A 22,306-nucleotide genomic window follows, 5' to 3' on the forward strand; every position below is an offset into this window, starting at 1 on the left:
CAACCTCGCTGCTCGAGGTCGTGCGCGTTCGCCTGTATTACGCCACACAACGCTGCTGCAGCTGCGAGGTCTGCACGCCCATGTGACGACTTCCACGAGCACTTTCGCCAATTGAGCCCCTCGTTGCCACAACAAGGCAGCGGTAGCTCGTTGTTTAATGGTCACGATATCGCGCGTCAGCGACTACGGCCGGAGGAGGTCTGATCTTGTAGAACGGGGTCCCATGGAGTGATCTTCCGGTACTTGAAGTGTTCGATGACTCCAGTACATGTACCTCGTAAATCTACAAACCACCAGTATACCACTGCAACCATGGGCTGTAACAGCGACTGGTATTATAACTCTTCAACCATATATCTACGTACAGTGGTGGAAGTGCGTTTAAAGCACCAATTCAATATAATATACGTATTACTATATTATAGTACATGTATTGTATCAGTGTTGCAGCCGAGGATGGACGCCAGGTGGGACCACGGCACCTTTGCCGTCATCGTGGCAAGCCGGACAATAGTGTGTTCTCATGAAACTGCGACAGCTTACACACCATTCAGTTGCTATCACCCACGACGCCATTGTTAGCGCCACGAAAGATAGGCTATGCTCGAGTTGATTGCTACAACCACTTGGAATCAAGGCTGCCTATGCTTCATGGCGGCAGGCGAGCAGACAAACAAGTGCCGCCGTAGCATGTTCAACTTCAACCGCTAAGTCCAAAGCGGCCGCAAAGTATCCCCGCTGACCATCAAGCTGACGCCCACAGCAGCAAAGTTGAGCAAGTTACTAATGGATCACTGACTTGAGACAACGATTGTCGAATACGACCAGTGAATGCAAGGTGACGTGGATGTTTGTTGGTGAAGACTTCCCTTCCCGGCTCACATTGCCGCGATCTCAGGATTTTGCTAGAAAACTCTGTTGTAATATGATCGATCCACTACCAGCATTCGTTAAGTAAGGCAGCTGAAAGTGATAGGAGGCGTAAAAGGCGGAAGTGCATTTTCATCCAATGTTAATCCGTATCGGCTAATGTGCCACTCTGATCGGGTTTTCGTGTTAAACACGATAAACCCTTGTTCTCAACACCCACCTACAATTTTCAGGCACCTTGTGCTCTTAAATATGCCCAGCAAGTTAATGAGAAGCGACCACGACAGCGCAAACAAGCAGTATGCGATGGTAACCCCACCTAGCACCTTGCTGTGGTGACCAGTGCGCTTGAGCTCTTGCGTCTGCGCTTTTTGTCGGGGTAGCCATACAAGAAACACCAACGAGAAGAACTTGCATACGTACGAAATGAGCACGGTAATCGTGACGTCGCGGCGCGTGGTGTGCGAATCGTTCATGATGTCTCGGTTGCTCACCGCAAACGGTTCGTTGATAGCCTTGGTAAGAGTCGCCGAAAAGGGGTTGCTGAGGTTACCCACCGTGGTAAGCAGTCCGTAGATGGCGGCCTCATTGCCTTTGTCAGCCAGCTCCACGACCACAAAGCTCGAGACGATGAAGTTGACGCTCGCTGGAACGGTCTCCACGACAGGCAAGCCGAGCCAGAACCACTGGTTGCGCACGACAGCCCAGGTGGTGAGCATTGCGCACACAGAATCAAGCGCTACGACCGCAATTGTGGTGATGATAATGACACGACGCCAGTCCCAGTCAAGCCCGTAGCGCCCCATCAACGCCAATGTGAGAGCCGTCACTCCGGAGCCGATGATCTGTGAAATTGAGATGTTGAAACTCGTGGCGCGCGCCCAATACATCGTGACCGGGTCCGACGCCACGTAGCTGATGCCGCCGAACACACCTGAAAAGAAGCTGTATGCGATGACCTGGTAGACGGCGCGACTTTGTAGCGTTTTCCACATTATGGTCATGTACTTCTTCGTATTTGGAGTCGCCACCCGCTGCTCTGAGACGAAGAACCAGGTCATCGGGATAACCGGCACACAGAATACGGCCAGAATGATCGAGCACAATGGGAAGCTGATACCGAAGTCAAAATCCCCACCGTAGGGTGGTGAGCTCAGTCCAAATCCGATCAGAAGACTGCCGAAAATGCTGAAGATGCTACGAACAGTGTAGATTGCTGTCTGCGTCCGTCCTCGAATCGCGATGGGTTCTCGCTGAGCATACTCGACGACTACACCGTCGGCTGCCACATCAGCAATAACGTAGCCGAGAGTCGCCAACATCATGAGCACGACGTACTGGCCTCCAGTGTCGGGAGCATGGTAGTTGATGGCTGCAATTTCTTGAGCGGTGTACTGGCTGGGCTTTAGTGTTCTCCACGATGCTTCGGGGAAGTACGGATTTTCCAGGGGCAGCAATGCCAAAACGATGAGGCAAACTGTGCACAGACTCCAGCCGGTGATCATGAATGGCCGACGACGGTAGCCGCAGATAGGGAAGCAGTCCGAGGTGATTCCGATGAAAACCTTGACAGACCACGGAATGCCGAGCAACGCGCGAGCTGACGTCGTAGCTCGTCCTTCCATGTTCAGGTAGTAGCCGAGAAACGGTGTGACCGCGCTGGGCAGAGCTCCCATCATCAATCCTACCGCAGCATACTGCGCTAGAAGACCACACGACTCAGCAGAAAAGAGTTCTGGAGCTCCACCGCCCCTCAAAGCTCCTTGATTGTCGGATCGATCACCTTCTTCGCAGGAATTCGGTAGCTCACCGTACACGTCTTGGTGCGGCACCTTGGTGGAACTGTGATAGGATTGCCTTTCCGCTGCCTCCACATGTCGAAATGAGCCAAACATTGTCTCGTCGTGCTGGAAAGTTGGGCAAAGGGGCTGGAGTAGCTGGGGGTAAATTCACAAGTGTGAGACTGCTTTGTGCCGTCTAACGTTCACCTTTGTATGTGCAACCACAATCAGTTTTTTCGTCTCACGTCGAGAAAACAGAGCTTCGATACGCTATGAAAATTGTAGTACTGGTGCTGAATCTGAGTAACCGAGTGCGACGATGGGAATACACCGCATCGAGAACCGCCTTCACCTGGATTGATGCGATTCATTTGGGGAGAAAAGTTTATGCTTGATGGAAAATATGGAAGATGTTGGACAACTTCACAGTGATTAGTTGTCAAGATGCATTCTCAGACGCTAGAACGGATGGAAGAAGAAAAAATATGCCAGAATAGCGCTTGCCAATGGAAAATGCTTCCATCAGATACACCGCTTGCGCTTACGCGGATTTTCATAGTGGTCCTTGTACCATTCCGCCACTTCAGGGTGGTGGTTGCCGCATCCAACGTAGAAGACTGTTGGATTGCGACAGAAATCCGTTTCGTTGTTAATAAAGTCGAGGAGGCTGATGTCACCGTTGCGAGCTGCATTAATCGCAAATTGCGGTAAGAGCTTCATCCCCAAGTGGCGGTAAAGCCATTTGACGGTCTTGGTGTGGCCTTGTGAATGCGCGCTTGTGATTGCTTTCTCAGGCCAATCCAACGAGTAATTCTCGGCCAAAAACTTCACGACCTTGAGATAGCCGCCTTGAGCTGCCAGATTCATGGCAGCCGCTGTGCATCCTCCTTGTCCGTTCTCGTGGAGCCACTTCACCACGTTGATATGTCCATGAGCCGCCGCAGCATTCATCGCTGGTACTGTGCTACCTTTCCGCCTATTCGCACGCAGCCATTTAACCACATCCAAGTGGTTGTGCTGGGCTGCTTTGGTCATTGCACTTTTAGTGCATCCTTTCTTGACGAGACGGTGCGCAAGTAGAAACTTTAGTATCTCCAGGTGACCATGACTTGCCGCCTCGTCCATGGTTTGCTTGGACCAAACTCCTTTTCCATTGGCGTGCAACCATGAAAGCAGCTCGAGGTCCCCTGTCTGCGCTGCTCGGTCAGCGATGTCGTCGGGGAGCTTGAGGCCTCGATTTTCATGAAGCCACTTCGCTACGTCCAGGTGGTGATTGAGCGTATACGATATTCCCATAGCTCGTGAAGTGCAGCCTTCTGTCCGATTAACATGTAACCACTTGAGGACGTCCAAATGGCCCCCGATAGCCGCCGAGTTCATTGCTTCCGTAGTACAGCCTTCCGATCTGTTTTCGTGCAACCACTGCACGACTTCCAAGTGACCGTTCCTCGCCGCAGAGTCCATCGCATTCGTAGTACACCCTTCCGAACAATGAGCATGGAGAAATTTGACCAGCTCCAGGTGACCGTATTCCGCTGCGTTGTCCATGGCGGAAGTCGTGAACAGCTTGGAATAATTATCGTGTAGCCAGTGCACCATGTCAATATCTCCTGTTTTCACGGCATAGCGCAGTGTGGAATCACGGAAATCACAGAGTTTTATCTCGTGGAGCCACTGCATCATTTGGAGGGATGTGACTCGTTGTAGTGGCCAATACGACTTGGACATTGTCGGCTTGTGGTGGTATAAGAATTTAGCAATGTCGAGATGTCCCTCCATGACAGCTGCATAAAAAGCATCCTCGACTTGTGCATTCCATTTTGTGTTCTTCATCAGCCACTTGATCAGGCCCACGTGACCTCCGCGAGCAGCAAACTCGAGAGTTCGTACTGTGTCAGGGAACAGTTTCACCAGCCAACGCACTACATCCTTCCTGCCTTTCAGCGAAGCGAACTGGAATATTCTCTCATCACACCACGGGAAATTCTTGAACAACCTGGGCTCGCATGCAAACAGCCACATCAGCACTTGTAGCTCTGGTTCATCAGTTATAGCTCGGACTGTATCATTATCCACCGATTCACGGTATCGTTTGTACAGTTCCTTCATTGCAGCCAACTTTCCTTGCTTCAGTGTCATTTTGCTCGGAATCCATTTCATGGCGAGCCGATATTGGCGCAACCTCTCGTGGTGAACAAAGTCCACACTCTCGTCCACAATTTGGAGCATCTGGAAGAAAAGACTCGCGTCGCCGTGCTCCAATAGGTTGGGCAGCGACATTGACGAATCGTCTACAGTAAACTTCTGAATGAGCAACACCGCATGAGGCAACGCCTCGACGCTAGGCCAGTGGCGGCACACAACGCGCACCATCGCGATAGCACACGCCTCGGACTCCCGCATTACTCTCGAGTGAGAAACTTGATCGGATGGCATTGGAGACAGGAATTGACCAACAGGATTGATGCAGTTTTTTTTTTCATAATTTGAAAAATAATCCAAACATACCTTTCGAAGATCATTAGGTATCATGGTTTTAGTAAAATGAATGCTGGAATGATAGTTATGAAGTTAACTTGTGCATACTAGAAACAAATCGCCACTTGCGTTTGCGTGGGTTGCAGTAGTGATCCTTACACCATCCGTCACTTTAGGGTTCTTTCATACCGCAAGCAGAGAAGTATAGTGTAGGATTCTCGCAGAACTTGCTCAAAATCTCCAGGAAAATGATGAGACCACAGCGAGCTGCCGACAGAACGAATGACGACGAGAGCTTCATTCCCATGTGGAAGTAATGCCACTTCATGACCTTAGTATGGCCTTCGGACACCGCGTTTGCAATTGCCTTATCGACGAACCCAGAGTGTAATTCGTGGACAAGAATTTCACGACCTTAAGATGTCCGCTGTTCGCGTGGTCAATGCCGTTCTTGTGTATCCTCCTCGGCCGTTCTCACGAAGTCACTCAAAATGGCCATTTCTTGCCCCGCGTTCATCGCCAAGGTTGTGCTAACCCTTCGCCTATTTGCACGCAACCATTTCACCACGTGCAAGTGATTGTTTCCGGCTACATTTATCATTGCAGTTTTGGCGTAAGCAGCGAGGCTTGGAGTTCCCCCATGACTTCGTCAACTGTGCAGCGCAGACAGGAAATCTCAAGTTGCTTTCGTGGTTGTTTTTCAATGGAAAAGGAAGTATGGTATAAGGAAATCATGGACGAGGCGGCAGGTCACGGACTTCTCCGATTCTATAGGAAAATCGCATGAGGCCACTTCAAAGTTCGAGAAAAATCGAGAATAGTTAATGTGCAGCCATTGCACCATTTGAAGATTTCCCGTTTTCACGGCACGGAATCCGGGAGCTCCCAGAAATCCTCCACTGCATCATCACGAGGACGTGATTGACTCCGAGAACTGACACTTGGTCATTGCCGGCTTGTATTTGTATAAAAACTTAACACTCTCAAGATGCCCCGCCTTGACAGCTTTGGCGAGAGTCGTCCATCTCTCATAAAAGGCATCGGCAAGCGAAGCTCTATCCCATTCTGTGCTCTTCAGCGCCACTTGATAGGACTAACGTGACCTCATCGACTTGCAAGTTCTAGACCCCGAACTGTATCATCTTTTCGACCTTTCAGCGAGGCGGATTGAAATATTTTCCTTTCGCTCATTTTGAAAATATCTTGGGTTCACATGATTCAACACAGGCAGCTCTGGCGTTCTCGCAATGGCAGTAGCTATACCAGCGTTCACAGACGCACAGTACCGTTGGTACAATCGCTTCATCGCCTCCAACTGGCCTTCCTCTAGCGTCATTTTGCTTGGGATCAAGGTAAGGCATTACTGCCGCAGCTTCTCGTGCCGGAGGAGGTTCGAGCTCTCGTCCACCGCCTGTAGCGCCCGGAAGACTTGACGGGTTTCGCCCCGCCCCAGCACACCAGTCAACGCCTCCAGGGAGATGTTTTCAAGCGAACACGAGAATCAGGTTCGCGTGAGTCCCTCGACCCCGGACCATCAGCGCTCGAGCAAAAGGCCCGCCCGCTGCCGACGTTCTTGATGATATATGAAGCATCCAAAGGGCAATGAACCGCCCGTTGATTGACAGGTACAGTAGTCAGCACAGCAACTTCAACTTGTACCCCTACGTTCCAGCATATGGCTGCACCGCATGCTCTAGCACAGGCTTGAAGTGACCCTCCCCCTGACTTACCATCGCCAATCTTCCCTACGTATACTTACCTCCATATGCGGCCCGACTCCCATCAAACACCTCGTACTTAACCCGACAAGATCGATGTTGAATGCGAACGGGTGCGTAGCAAGCAACACAATCCAAGGCAAGGGGCAAGAAGCAACCAGCACACACGCCACCTGCGTGACGCCACCAACGTGTACGCAATCCCCTCCACCTCCCCCCTCTGCCCTCCTTCTATCACCCTCTCACTCTGCAACTCGCCCAGCCCGACACACTCCAGCACCGCCCAGCACCGCCCACAATGGCCCAAGAGGAGCAAAGAGTGGCGTATCTGCGCTCGCTGCCGTCCGTGCGCGACGGCTGCCAGCGCGTGCTGGCTCTCGGGCGGCAGGACAAGTTGCCGCACTTCTCGGTGGTCGAGAGCCGGATCCCGGCGCTGGCGGACTACGTCATCGCCGTGATCCGCCAGAGCTACCCGCCGCCCAACGAGGCCGCCGTGCCCTTCCACTCGCGCTGGCGCCACTTCGAGGCGGGCGACCCGCGGCGCGTGCAGCAGATGACGTCAACTTGGCGCTGCGACACGCTGGAGAGGGCGCGCCGCCTGTTGGACCTGGCGCTCGTAAGCGTCCTCCTGGACGCCGGCGCGGGACCCTCGTGGACCTTCAAGGAGCCCGGATCGGAGGACGTCTACAGCCGCAGCGAAGGGCTGGGCGTCGCCAGCCTCCACATGTTCCTGGACGGCAGCTTCTCGGCGCAGCCCAAGGAGGACCCACACAGGGTGGACGCAGCCGCGCTCGCCACGTTGCCGGACGATGCTATTGCAAAGGCCTTCCAAGTGGTCAGTTCGATGTAGTTGCAGTTTTATTTATTTTTTTTACATTTTTTTTTGACTTTTTTGTTGTTGTGGACAGAGTGACGCCAACCCGTTGGTGGGTTGCGCGGGGCGCACGGATCTACTCAAGGTGGGTGTCGTTATTGAGCTTTAGCTGTTTTGATTTTGCGCTCATGATGAGCTTAATTTCCTTTTTGCAGCGGCTGGGGAAGAGTATTGCCAACTACCCCGAGTTCTTCAAGGGGGTGGACGGGTCGGTTCGGCCGGGGAACATGGTGGACTACTTGAAAAAGCACCAGAACGCGACCGGTGAAGTTTCCATTACGGAGCTGTGGAAGGTGGTGCTCTACGGGTTGCAGGACATTTGGCCCGAGAGCCGAACGCGCATCGGCGGCCAGAACATGGGCGACGTCTGGGAACTTTCGTACGTGGATCCACCCTCGATTGGGTTTTGAGCAGCGGTGAGAGGGTTGATAAATGCTAACAGGTACTTTTGTGGTTTGATTGCCCAGCTACTTGCCCGAGCATGAGAGAGCGGGCAAATTCGTGAGCTTCCACAAGCTGTCGCAGTGGCTGACCTACTCGCTGATGGAGCCGCTCCAGGATGCAGGTTTTAAGATCACGGATCTCAAGCTGATGACAGGTGCGACGATCAGATACTGCTCCTTTGTTGCTATACGGCGAACTTACTTTTGTGTGGTAATTGCCAGGGCTACCTGAGTACCGAAATGGAGGACTCTTGGTGGACTTCGGTGTACTCGTGCCGAAGGCCCCGAGCATTTTGACGGACGAGTTTGATCCGAGCTCTGAAGTCATCATCGAGTGGCGGGCTCTGACCGTGGCAATCTTGGACGAGTTGCACAAAGTCATTCTTGAGCAACTTCACTTTACTGCTGACTTCTTCCCGCTCGTGAAGGTATTATATTTTGCGATCTATATATTTTCCCCGCTTTTCTTGTTACTAAGCTTCAATTACACTAGATGCTCGAAGGAGGAAGTTGGAAGGCTGGGCGCGTTATTGCCAAAGAGAAGCGCGCCGACGGTGGCCCTCCTATTAAAATCAAAAGTGACGGCACCGTCTTTTAATCACGAGGCTTCGACAGCGGTGCTTTAGTTGATAATTCGAAGTGAATTAATATACTAACCGTTTTATATGAAATACAGCCCCCAGACTTCTGTCTACTTCGCCTATTGCTGTTTCATCCCAGAGATATGCGTGATAGTGGGCGACGCACAAACCGTCCGACACGACGTGTTTGATCAACCTTCATGCTGGCAACGCCTCGCCCCGTCGTGCAAAAAACTGACCACTTTCTGATCTTGCGTTGACGTACTTCGTGGCGCAGCTTTGTCTACAGCGATTGGCATCACGAGGTTGGGAGCGGACGCCTCATTGCCCCCGAGCAAGAAGGCATTGCCATCGTTGAGTTGGTTGGCGACCAAGTTTGTGCAACACCATTGTTTTCAACATTGATTTTGGGACACCGTGTGCGAGATTTGCCACTGCTACATGTATCGTGCACTCACTCGCTACCTTACACCACCTTCGCTTTGGAGAAGCTGTTTGCGAAGGCTTGCACCTTCTGGACCCACTTCGCGTCCTTGATCTTCGCTGCTGACAGTTGCTTGAGAATGGCTTCTTGCTTCGTCATCCACATGGCATAATACTCCTTGGTGCCGGCCTTGACGTTGCTTGCGCCACCACGCAGCTTGGCGGTGACGGACTCGACGGTCTGTTTGAATCGGACCCTGTACCTAACCTTCCAGTCGACCATCTCAGGGGCGAGGTTCACCAACGTCTCTTCAATCTGGTTTTTGGCCTTCTTAAACAGCGGGCTGCCTTTCACGGACTTCATCACGTTGTCCGCCTGCTTCTTGATATTTTGGACCATCGGGTTCATTTTGTCCGCGTACCCCTTCTGTAGACTTTCCAGGATGGTAGGCGCGGCCGCCTTTTGCTCGTCAAGTTTCGTGAGCATTGAAGCTTTCTCGACCGCCGGACTCAGCTTCGCCATGACGCCATCCTTCAGCTTTCCGAGGGTCGGCGTCACTTTTTCCAAACCAAAGAATCGCTCTTCCTCATCAGTCTCTGTGTCAGTCGTGCCTTTCTCGGCGAGGAGGTTTCGGTGGGCTGCGGCGTGTTTGCCGTGAGTCTGCGTGCGGCGGTGAATTGGAGCTGGTGGCGTTGCTGTCGCCCTGAGGTTCCTGTCCGAGGAGACAGCTGGAAGAGCATTGGTGCTGGTGAGGACCGTCGCCAGACTCACCAGCACAATGTAGTACAACAGTACAGTGTAGTGTCGACGCATGGTTAGTATCGCTGAGGAAGCTTCGGGGGCAGGAGGAAAGAACCAAAGTGAGATGAAAGGGACAGCCTGTGATCCTAGACGCGAACAGTGCTCAACCGTTGAGTCAACGGGGAACAGCACATCCTGGCCTGGTAGCTTTCGGCTGCATGCATTCTACTTGGCACTTGAAGTATAGACAATCCTCTTCGTAGCGGAGCACATTTTATGACAATCGTGAGGAAGCACTATCTGGAGCTGTACCATTATGATGGTACAAACAGAACTCGTGGAAACAGGGCAGTGTGGTGCCCCGTATGGTGAGCTCGCATAGCACTAGTAAAACGTAGCATGTCCTCTTTGGTTGCATCGTATCTCCTGCCACCACAGGAACGAGTTATGATGTAAAATATGCTGGCCATTTTACAGTTAGGCTAAGAAGAACTGTGTGAGCGACCATTGGGGGTTAACCTCATCTTCGCTTACTGTTGGCTCACTCATTGGCTATACTTGGCCAGGCCTCATACCGATGAACAAGTAATGATAGCATGCGTATTTCGTTGGAATCTAATCAATTTGATGCCACAAGCGACACATACTGTTACTGAACTTCGAATCGGACTTGTGCGATAGTTAATGACCTCTTGTTAGTGGCATTCATCAATTTCGTATCGGTAACCACAACCTGGAGGTTAGAGGGTGTTTTGAAATGAGTTTGTATACAGGAGAACCCACTAAAAGTACTAACTAGAAAGTATCACTATTTGGGATACCACTGCAAAGTTTTTTTTTGTAGTTTTGTACCAGTACCATATTACTGTGTACAGTGTATACGCCCATGATGACTTGGCGCGCAACGCGTGTAAGTAATGTTCAAGAGCCTCTGACGCGCAGTACCAATTGTGGTGGTGATCTTCGTGATAAGAAGAGAAAGAAGGAAAGCGAGGTTGCGTGCTCCTTTTCCTACGAACGCATCCTCTCGACAATTTCTACTATCCCTTGGATTGGGATCGCAAAGCCCTGTGCAATGCAGTAACCCATGGTCAGGATTTGCACAGCCAAATCACAGGGTGTACTGACTTAGCTAATATCGTTAGGGATCTACAGGGACAAGTGTCCCTTGCGGGAAGTCGATGCGCCTCATTCTTAACTATATTTCAGTACATCTTCGGATCTATGTGCAACCTGCGGGAATGCTGCATCTTTCCTGTGTTCATACAGGTGTCCCCGCTGAATCTGCAACTGCCATCGGCTATCTACCGCGAACACAGAGTGTGCGGGAGTCTGCCAGTGCACAAGATTTGCCACAGCTGTCTGGTGAAATATACTGAATTAGTAAGATCATTGCGGGAAACATTTGAGTGGCTAGATCACGGTAGAAAATGAAAGGCCCACAATGAACATTACATCTTGCAGGACATGCAGCGTACACCACAACCAACTCCATTTACCTAAAGTCCTCATGACGAACCAGCCCAAAGTTAACAAGAAGGCATACGTGCGCATGACGCTGGGTGAGAAGGTCATGGTGTGCGAGATGGCGCGCACAAGCAGACCGGCAACCGAACTTTCAGCATCCACGCACGGCCACTATCAGGAACTGCTGGCTGCATTCTGGCATCGTATCTAGCGCAAACTCAGCTATGTCGATCCGTAACATTCTTCATTAAAAAGCAGTACATTAGCGTCTATGCGCAACCTGTGCAGATATTGTAACCTCGCAGTTTTTTTTGGTCCCACCTTTGCAGATTCAGCGGGGACACCTGTAGTATGAACTTCATACATGTAGCACATGTACCACTCCGGTAGACTAGGCAGGGGTGCTTGTACTGGGAACTGCATATCGTCGACTTAAAATGCAAGTCTAAATTTTCTTCTCTAGGGGGAAACGGCAGGCATGCTGATTGGCTACTTTTACCTGCAGGATACACACCTACGAACCGTAATGAGTACCAATATTGTAGAAAGCTCTCAATGCATGCCCTGTCATATCTGCTACAGTATAGGGTGCATGGACCAATCAATAGATGGCTATTCCAAATAATCCGATCGATGTACCCATGATGGGAAGGGGGTAGGGGTAGGTATTGTGCATTTCAGGTGTTTTGACGAATCGGGTTTGTAAAACAGCTACCACTCCGTCTCAAAATTGATGTCCCATCCCACTCTTGTTTTAGTCTCGAAAATGATGTCCTCAAACTGTATTTGATTTAACTATGGTGAGTAGTCTGCTCCCTGTAATGCTGCGACACAATTATGGCTGTTTTGGGGGAGCACTGAAGGCTCAGAGGCAGTCTTCCCTCCCACTGAAGCTTCGCTTTGGCCATGTGAGGAGGCTTGAACGTGTTGCCTCCTGTATCCTGAATGCACAAGTCCATCGACCCCTGAGGAACGCCGTTCTCCGATCGCTGCAGCAGCAACACAACGACCTGCTCGCGCTCGATGTCAGTGAGCTCCCGCCTTCGCGGCGTGCTTGAAACCTCCATTGGACTGGGAAAGTAGGAGAATGGGCGGAGCTGGACGCTTGGTTTGAGGAGGAAGGGCTCCATCTGCGATCTGCCGCCCTCTCCCAGCTCTTAAATCACCTCCGTATAGTGCCCCCTCCCTGTTTTAGTACCCCATCTCTGATTCAGATTATCAGACGATCGTTGACATCATAAGCAAAAATCAAGGCCTCGCCGGTTTGGTTCGATCTCTCTCATTGTCAAGTTTGACTCGCGATAATGAAGCGCAAGTTCACCGTGGAAGAGGAGCTGCAGACTACGCGTGGTTCAAGCCTCCAAGCAAAACATTATGAAAAATATTGACGAGTAGAAAATGAGCGGCAACGCTCAGTACACTCGATGTGGTAACGTGAAATTACCGGGAAACGATGTGGTTCGAAGCTGGTGAGGTGCCGAGCCGCCTGCGCCATTGCCTCCTTCATTATGGCCAGCCGGTGCGCCGTGCACTCCTCGATGGTATTCAGATTGGGGCTGTACCACAACCTGCCTGTTCGCCACCAATACTGCTTGGGCTCCAACCCGGAGCCCGTTGAACGGATGGAGTCCGATGATCGAACTCGTCCGAGATTTGAGTTGGCTATCCTCTAACATTTAGGGATCCCCAAACTCAGATTAACTGCCAGCCCAAGTCCTACGAAGAATGACAGAAAGACACAATGAAGGTTCTGCACGGATACTGCACGGTACCGGTATATTGCCTCCCCACATATTTTCCGAATTAGTTGCGGTCATGATACATCTGAATGAACAGGCGAGCAAGTACATGTAACTTGTCCAGGAGGCACTTTGCTTTTCAAGAAAGACTATGTATTCGCAGTTATGTGAGACGTCGGAGCCACACAGTTGAATAAAACGAGGTGCGCACAGAAAGTGTCTCCACTCTATTACTGCGATGAGGGCGCATTGTTGGAGTCTGCACCGGTCCAGCTCACACGCGATTCTATATTGCGCTCGATTTGGCCATCGTGATGCATCACGGTCGGTGGCAACCACGAAAACTATCACAAGAGTAGAGCGGTGACGACTTGTAGGTGATTGTATGTAAGAATGGGTAAGCTTAAGTAATTCGGTAAACGAGTAGACGCAACGCCGAAAAATTTAGGCTTTCACGTGTTTTAGACCGTTATTCGAGTGAGAAAATGTCTTCTGTACCAGATTTTAAATGAGCTACACGCTCCCAAATAAGTAGTAATTGTGGGGTGTAAAGACATATTCTTTCCTATGGATGTCACTCCTCCAGATATCAACATGTCCAAAATAAACAACAGCTTAAAGACACGCATGTGCGGTTAAATCGCGATTTGTCGATAGGCTCGTCCTTCTTTTAATTTCCTCAACTGACGCTAGCGGAAGGATCATCTAACAGATTTTCCAGAATATAAGATCTGTAGGAAATGCAAGCCCAGTCACCAACTGACTGCAACGTCAACTAATAGAAGCCATGTATCATGTAGAAACCCAGTCTATAATTACATGTGCCGTTTAAATATTCCCAGTGTAGTAAACACTAGAATTTCCAAACGTTTTGTTAGTGTTTACTGGTTAAAATGAAAACGCACTACCGTGGCGTCTTGGCGATTAGATCAAGCAGCATCGGACGTCAAGATATCGACGCCAGATTTTATCGAAGAATGAGGAAAAGAGGAAAACACAGTCTCGGGCCTGTTTTCCAAATTGGAATGACTATTTCAGAAAATTATGTTTCAAACTGATAAAAAATCTCAAAAACGATTTTTATCGTTACATTATTTAACTTTTTTTGATGTGGCATACTGTATTTGCACGGTGCACATCGCGGTCCTACTCCGACCAGATAGTACGCGTGTTTTTACATATCATTGCTGATATGTGTAGTGTCTGCAGGGAAATCGAAGACACGCTGGGGGAGTCGGCGAAGCTCCCGGAAGTTTGTTTAGTCGTAGTGTATTGCCAAAGGTAAATAGCAAAGTGAATAGGACACGAGGTACTCCTAGTGCTGCGGCTCCTGCTAACCAGTGAAGCCGCAGCTACTGTAATCTAGGCTATCGTTAGCTAGTCATCAAGTTTGTCGTTATGGCGCACTGGATTTCTGGCTGGTCATCAGCTTTACGTTATGATCCGCTTGCTTTTCGTTATGCACACGATTTGTTGTTGCAGTCATCACGTTTGCCGTTATTGACTGCGACCAGTTGGTGCTGAAGCTGCTAGCTTGGACAGGCTGGAGATTTCCTCCACTACACTGCCCCCCCCAAGCATGGTCTAGCTAGTGACGATAACGTGGTTTCGACTAGACAATTACACCTGGTTATGTACCAGGTGTAACGGGCTGGTGTACCCATGCCTATGCTATGTAATAAGTCTTACAGGTGCAACGTGTTGATGCTGAACTTACCGAATTGTTTCGGAGTTAATATTGGACTGTTTGGGGTCGGAAGTGATGCAAAATAATGTTACATTGCATAGCTACATGATAGCATAATCCAGGATGGACTGAAGAAAATGTTTGATTTCGCAAAAGTATGCATCCAAATTTATTGAATTTTGGACTGGTAGTCCTTCCCGTACTTGTGCACCTTGGCGTCTTGCTTTTGAATGTATTGGTCAAGTAGAATCTTGACTTCTTCGGCTAGAGATGTTAGCGGCTCCCACGAGTCTTCTACAGACTCCAAGCCTTTCCAGATTACTAGGACTTCATAGTCTTTGATTGTAGTGCTCCAGCGACGCTATTTCAGCTCGCTAATGGCCAAAATTGTAGTGGGCCTACTTTGGCTCACTACTTTAGCTTACACGTCGCGCTACGTGTATGAGGAAGCGTAGGAGTTTATTAATAATTTGAATTAATTATACTTGAGTCCACAAGTATAATATAAATCAAATAAAACACCAAGTAGCTAGTTTAAGGTAAAATGAGAACTGTATTGTTTGTAAATTGATCTTCCTCCTAAATCTGCGAAAAACTGTTTATCATCTATGAAAGGGGTTGACAGCGGCTGGCTGTTAGAGCCCCGCCAATATGCACGTCTCTAATTGGTAGAAAGATGCTGCTTTCTACCAATAGGATCTTTGGGTAGGTGTGGACCACTCATTGTGGTGGCCCACTTCAATGTATCCATTGGTGTGCTTTACACCAATGTGAGGAAGTATCTAAAACCTTTAACAGATATTTATCTGTTAAACCATAAGTGACAATTGTCATGCACAAGTGACAGTTGTCACTTGTGACCGTTGTCACTTGTGTGTGTAACCCCGTTACACCATTCCCCCGTTAAGCTTAGACGTGTCGGTCTCGACATATTGACTGCTTGTCAATTGTTTGTGCTGGGGATTTCCGTGCTCATCCACAATGAGCACGATCAAGCTGAAGACCACCATTGCAACAGAGTGTAAACTCTCTGTTGCTGTGTACAATGCGCGGTAGCGCGAGGTGCGCCGCTACCACGGGGACAGACAACACAGTGTCTGTGTACGATTCTTCGATGTCGACCACGTCTATGCGTCGACATCTCTAAGCGAATTTCTATTGCTTACCGTGATCGGGTGAGCAAGCGCCAAAGCACTTCGAGTCCTTCCCTGAAAGCTTCAATGATCTCCGTGCTAATTATCTAGCACGCGAGTCGTCAGGCGTTGTAGATTACTACAGCGCTCGCACTACCTTCTTGCTGGTAGTGCGTGTTGGGTTTCGTACTCCTTCACCATGTCCGGAACGTCTTCCATCAGGACGTTCCGTGGTTCCCACGTGTCGTGTTGGGGAGGGAAACCTCTCCAGCGAATGCGAAAGCAATCCGGACCTCGGATTGTTTTCCTATGATCAACAATTCGCTGGACGATCCAGCGAATTTCTCCGCGTGCGTCTCGGAGCGGTGGCGGAGGTGGTGGAAACACGCCCCGATGGTCAACGCCGTGTTGACCTTCATCTCGTGTTGCTCCACGACCAGGTGACGGTCGTGGAGTACCTCCAGAGCGCGGCGGTTGCCGCTCTGTACCATCGTGTCCCGGCTGTGGCGGTCTCCCAGACCGCCTTGAACGTGCCGGTCGGGCTGTAGGCCCGACTGTATTAACTGCTCCAGCGCGTAGTCGCGCTGGAGAGGAGGGTTTCCCATGCTGAGTCTTTATCTTCGGGTCAGATGAGCCATGAGGCTCGTGCCGGAGGTATGACTTTAGCCGCCCGACATAAAATGTCGGGTGGAGCCGCATGCTAGACAGTATGTCTAGCATGTATGCGTTACCGTGGCGTGCCAACACAGTGAACGGCCCGATGAAGCGCGGAGCAAGCTTACTTGCTCCGAAATCCGAAACTGCATGTTTAGGCAGGTTTTGAGTAGCTAACAAAACGAATGAACTAACTTTGAATTCATTTGTGTTGCCTCTGCCCACATTGTCTGCGTTCAGCTTCTGTTGATCAACAGAAGCTGCAATTGTGTACTGGACAAACCGAATTACGGCTTGTCTTTTATTGATGAAGTCAATCGCATCCGAGCTGAACTCGTTCAGCTCGCTCTCCGCAAGAGGCCCGGCCTCTGCGTGGTTCTTCACGGTGTCTGCGCCCTGAGAAGACCCGTGGTCCTTGTTCCTTGTGGAGTCTGTTCTCTGCACAGACTCGTTTTCCTTGTTCTGGGGGTCAGCGCAGGGCGCTGACCCTTGGTTCTTCCTGCCAAGGTCTGCGCCCCGCGCAGACCTGGTTGTCTTGTTCCTTGTTGTCGCGGCTGACACTGTGCAGGTGTCAGCGGCTTTTTGCGACTGCTGTGTTGCAGTCGTAGATCCCCCCCCCCACCTAAAGTGGGAGCCACCACTCCGAGTAAGCTCGGCAGACGGGGATGCCGCATGGCATTCACATAAAACGGTGTATGTCCGGTCGAGGCATGCACCGAGTTGTTGATGGCGAATTCCGCCATCGACAAACTCTCGCTCCAGTATTGGAACGAGTGAGCGTAGCTCTTCAGAATGTCGACGAGCACGCGGTTCACGCGCTCGGTTTGGCCGTCCGTCTGCGGATGGTCCGCAGTCGACATTGAAAGCTGGCTCCCAAGAAGTGTAAACACTTCTTGCCACAGGTTCGCTGTGAAGCGTGGGTCTCGGTCCGACACAATGTCGGTCGGCATGCCATGGTGTTTGAACACCATGTCAACGAACAGACGGGCCGTCTGCTTCGCAGTCACTTCTGCCGGCACCGCAGCAAGATGTACCATCTTGCTGAAACGGTCTACAAAGACCACAACACCGGTATTCCCTCCGCTGTCCGGGGGAAGACCAAAGATGAAGTCCAATGACATGGACTTCCAACACTCCGACGGAGTCGGTAGTGATTGTAATGGAGCCTGCGCAAACGGTGCAGGCTTTACGCATTGGCATACCTCGCAAGCATGGATGTACTTGCGCACCCACTTATACTGGTGGTGCCAATAGAAGTCGCGCGTGAGAAGGACGTATGTCTTCTCACGTCCGAGATGTTCCGCAGTCGGGGCATCGTGATATTCGTACATGATCCTGAGTCGCAGGTCATGGTCATTCGGCACGACAACGCGGTCCGCGTTGTCGTCGACTGCATTATAAAGAAGCAATCCGTCGTGCACCCGAAATCGGTGTGCACGCGCACGAAGGTGCTTGGGCAACTTCTGACGAGCCTTGTCAGAAGGTGTTGTGCCATAGGCCAGCAAGAGTTTCGCATCCGCGTCGTGCGCGTACGCGGCCTTCACGTCGTCCAACAGAGACGACATGGGTGTGCTCGTTCGCATGGCGTCAATGGCATTGACGTCAGCAGCTTCTGCATAATCCGGCCGATGTGATAACGCGTCGGCCACCACATTCAATCTTCCGGGTTTATATTCGACCCGGAAGTTATATTCTGCAAAGAATGAGAGCCATCTCGCCATTCTTTGTGATATGTGTGGCGACTTCACTGCGGTGCGCAGTGATGCATGGTCGGTGTAGACCACAAATGGTCTACTTCCAAGCAAATACACTCGGAACTTTGCGAGTGCATATTTCATGGCAAGGAGTTCCTTGTCATGCACCGGATAGTTGCGCTCAGCTGCTTTCAGCTGACGCGACTGGTAATAGACGACACGATCACGGCCCTCGTGATCGTGCTGCATCAACGCGCATCCGATCGCGAAGTCGGATGCGTCACATACGACGTGAAATGGACGATCTTGGTCAGCCACTGCCAAGATCGGTGCCTCAGTCAAGCCCCGCTTGACTGCACCGAATGCCTTTTGGCAATCGGTTGTCCAATTCCACACAGCTTCCTTCTTAAGAAGGTGTGATAGCGGGCGGATCTTGCCCGCATAATCCTCCACGTACTTGCACAAGTACGTGGCCAAGCCAAGGAGCTGCCTCAGTTCCTTGACATTTGAAGGCGTTGGCCATTCATTTATCACTCTGACCTTTTTCGGGTCAGGGCGAACACCATTTTTCCCTACGAGACACCCGAGGACGGGTATCTCGCTCGCCCCGAAGATACACTTCTTCAGGTTCGCGTAGAGCTTTCGGAGATGCACCCGGTGCATCTCAATGTCGGTCTTCTCGTGCACAGCTCGGCTGTGGATGAACACATCATCGAAGTAGCTCGGCGCGAAGTCGCGCACCGAGCGCAACAAGTGCGTCAAGCACCTGTTGAAAGTCGCAGGGGCGTTCTTAAGCCCCTGCGGCATCACTAGCCATTCCCAGAGCATGCCGCTTGGCGTGCTCACTGCCGTGAGAGGGATATCGCTCTCACGCGTTAGGATTTGATAAAATCCATCTCGCAAGTCGAGAGCACTGTAAACGGTGCTCCCGGCCATTGAATCGATGATAACATCTTTTCGCGGTATCGGCGTCTGCGCCGGTACCGCCGCATCGTTCAGCTTGTTATACGCATGAACGATGCGCCATCCGCCCTGTGGCTTCTTGACACAGAACGTCGGAGCACTGTGCGGGGACTTTGATTCCCGCACTTGTCCTGCTTTGCGACGACTTTCAAAGAAGTCGTCGATTGCTTTTACTTGCTCTCGCGGCAGTGGCCACTGCCGCGTGACACAGTACTTCGTGCCCGGCACGAGATCAATTTCGGGCTGAATGCCCTTGTTCTGCGGAAGCTCCGCAGGAATGTCTTCCGGGAGTACGTCTTTGTACTCCCTCAGCACTTCGTAATAGGGACTCGATTTCAGCGAGTCTCAACCTTGTTCCTCGAAGCGTTCTCGCTTCGTCTTCGCACTGAGAGTGTCTTCACTCTCAGTGGTACTTCCCATGAAGAGCTGCCTCAGCTCTTCGCTCTCGCTCGCCGTTCTTTCGCTGTCCGAAAGAACGCAGACCGGCTCGATGCGTCCATCGTGTAAGTCGCGCGTGAAGCGCTTCCAGCTCATGACTGGAAGCGAAGTCAACTCCGACGCCCTCGTCGGAGGATTAGCGAGTTCCATTTCATGATACTGGAATCCAGTATCGGTGCGCGTCTAGACGCTTAGCGTCTCGACGTCCGGCGTCGCCGCCTCAGTCTGCTCAGCAGGCGGTTCTCGTGGCGTCTCGGTCCCGGACCAAGACTTGCGCAGCGTTCTTTGCATGCACCGTCTTCTTGTTGTGCGGAGCCCAGCTCCGCACGGTGGTTCTTCTGGTCCAGGCCCGGCCATTGGCAATTGTTCGCCGGCGAACCCTGTCCGTGGGCGCGTGGTATCAAGCCCGGCTTGACCGCATGTTCGTTCGTGCAACCCGGCTGCACGGAAATGTGTCCCCTCGCCGGCAGACCCTGTATGCGGGCGCACGATATCAAGCCCGGCTTGATCGCATGGCGCTCCGTCGTACGGCTCCGCTGCTCGACAGCATGCAAATTGCGTCAGTGTGGTACGTTTGCAACCGTCGGTACTTTTTGCAGCGTCAACCCCCGGAGTCGACACGCCTTTGTCACCTCGACGGCATTCATTGGCGGAGCCCCTCATGACCGAGGGGGCGTCGGCTCCGGGAGCCGACGCGTCGTCGTCGACCTGGCCTCTTCGTGTCAGGGACTGTCCCTTACACACTTGAACGTGGGTGTTGGTTCCCGGAACCAGCACGTCTTTTCTTCTGACGTCGGCGGCATTGCCGACGTTGGTCTCACTTGTGTGCGCCCTCGCGCACTTCCTGGGCACTCCGGGACAGCGGCATTCAGCGCTGTCTCGATTGGCGAGTCGCACGCACCTGCTGGTGCGTGCGCTGCGGTAACAGGGCCATCGCACTCTGTTCCGCTGTCGCGTCCGAAGCGCACGAGCGTGCGCTTCTTCCAGTCTATCACCGGATCATGCCGTGCAAGCCACGGCATGCCCATTACTACGTCGAACTTATCGTCCAGGTCCAGGACGATAAAGCGTTCGACAAACATTTGTTGTTTGTACGAGAAGCACACGTTCATGACGCGCTTTTCGGTCTTCACGATGGCACCTGTTGCCAGTCGTACCTCCAGAAGACTTCGAGGTACAACTATCTCCTCGACGTCAAGCCTCGGCAGGCTCCGTAGTCGAACAAACTTGTTCGACGCGCCTGAATCTGCCAAAGCTCGGAAAGAGTCACTCGCTCTCTTTGAGTAGACCTTCAAGATGACTAGGTTCGGCCTGTCATCTTGTTTCTTGCAGCGAGAGCTAGTCTCACTGGGGGCTGCAGTCCTCAGTGTCGCGTACCCGATGTCAGCACGCGTGACTGCATTACCAGTAGGGCGCCCCGCGCCTACTGCATGTTCGCGTTTTTTTGTTGGTCCGCGGCGATGCCTAGCATCGCCACGACGGCCACCTCCAGGGGGCATGGGAGCTGTGCACTCCCGTGCAAAGTGACCGATCCTTCCGCAACGGAAGCATCGCACGTTACCTCCCTGCTGCTGGTAGCCAACTGCCGTCGAGTTCGATAAGTCCATTGATTCCGGACCTCCCGTCCTCACGACCGGGCGCGATTGCGGCCTCGGTACGTTCACATGGAGTGTAGCCTGCCGCAGGCTAAACTCTTCTTGCATTTCAAGGGTGATCGCAGCTTCGAGAGTACTCGGGTACTCTCGGAAGCAATAGGTCTTCACGAGCCCATCTCTAAATCCCTTCATGAACGTGACGACCTTGGTCGCCTCATCAATTCGATTAGTCACGATATTTGAGACCAAGTATCGTGCGCGCTGCGTGTAAGCATGAACGTCATGCTTACCCTGCTGAAGGTCGAGGAACTCCGCCCTCGACCGGAACTCGTTTTGCGGGGGATCAAACGCTTGTCTGAGCTCCTCTTCGAATACTTCGTACGTGCTGAAACACGTAGGATCAGAGAGCCGGCGCCAATACGCCCAACCCCTTGCGCGTCCGCCAAGACAAGACATGGCGAACGCGACCTTCGACAGCGGGTCGACGATGCGTCGAGCCGCTATGGCTGTGTCGAGCTCGACTAGCCACCGGAGGAGAGGCTCGCCCTCTCTTCCCACGTAATTGTTTACGCTCAATTTCAATGATTGAACACGTGGTGTCGTCCCTAACGACCCCGACACGGAGGAAGCAGCATCACGCTGCTCCTTCATGATGAATCCTAGAGCAACACCATGTCGCTCTGTCGGCGATAGCGTACGCAGCATCGTAGCTATCGCCGCTTCCCCAATGACTGTTAACAGTCGTTGGAGGGCTTCCCACTCTGGGTCAGACAAGTGGGGGCAGTCAGCGCGTGCAACATGCGTTGCAGGCGTGTTGGAGCTCTCCATGGGCACCTCCGTGCTCATGTGGTTCTCGGCTTCGCGTTCGCACACCTCGTACGAACGCCAACCAGCCCGTCGTTGGATGGACTACAAAGTGCTACCAGGTGTAGTGGGTCTAACTTGACTCACTACTTTAGCTTACACGTCGCGCTACGTGTATGAGGAAGCAGAGGTACTAGTAATAACTGGAGTTAATTATACTTG

The 22,306-nt window shown here is 51.7% G+C and overlaps 3 protein-coding genes across 3 annotated transcripts; 1 reads left to right on the forward strand and 2 right to left on the reverse strand.

Annotated features, from left to right (window-relative positions):
• Positions 1-1,079: 1,079 nt before the first annotated feature.
• Positions 1,080-1,931, reverse strand: IUM83_18772 (Folate-Biopterin Transporter (FBT) Family; the record flags this gene model as incomplete). Its single annotated transcript, XM_067943785.1, has 1 exon — positions 1,080-1,931. One exon carries the CDS (start codon positions 1,929-1,931, stop codon positions 1,080-1,082), a length of 852 nt encoding a protein of 283 aa, XP_067792312.1.
• Positions 1,932-7,145: 5,214 nt separating this feature from the next.
• Positions 7,146-8,762, forward strand: IUM83_18773 (Rho GTPase-activating protein gacA; the record flags this gene model as incomplete). Its single annotated transcript, XM_067943786.1, has 6 exons — positions 7,146-7,682; positions 7,756-7,806; positions 7,877-8,100; positions 8,189-8,319; positions 8,387-8,592; positions 8,658-8,762. 6 exons carry the CDS (start codon positions 7,146-7,148, stop codon positions 8,760-8,762), a joined length of 1,254 nt encoding a protein of 417 aa, XP_067792311.1.
• A 449-nt stretch (positions 8,763-9,211) lies between these two features.
• Positions 9,212-9,982, reverse strand: IUM83_18774 (uncharacterized protein; the record flags this gene model as incomplete). Its single annotated transcript, XM_067943787.1, has 1 exon — positions 9,212-9,982. One exon carries the CDS (start codon positions 9,980-9,982, stop codon positions 9,212-9,214), a length of 771 nt encoding a protein of 256 aa, XP_067792306.1.
• Positions 9,983-22,306: the final 12,324 nt, after the last annotated feature.

The sequence above is a fragment of the Phytophthora cinnamomi genome (genome assembly GCF_018691715.1).
Source record: "Phytophthora cinnamomi strain GKB4 chromosome Unknown Contig36, whole genome shotgun sequence".
NCBI classification, from domain to species: Eukaryota; Oomycota; class Peronosporomycetes; order Peronosporales; family Peronosporaceae; genus Phytophthora; species Phytophthora cinnamomi.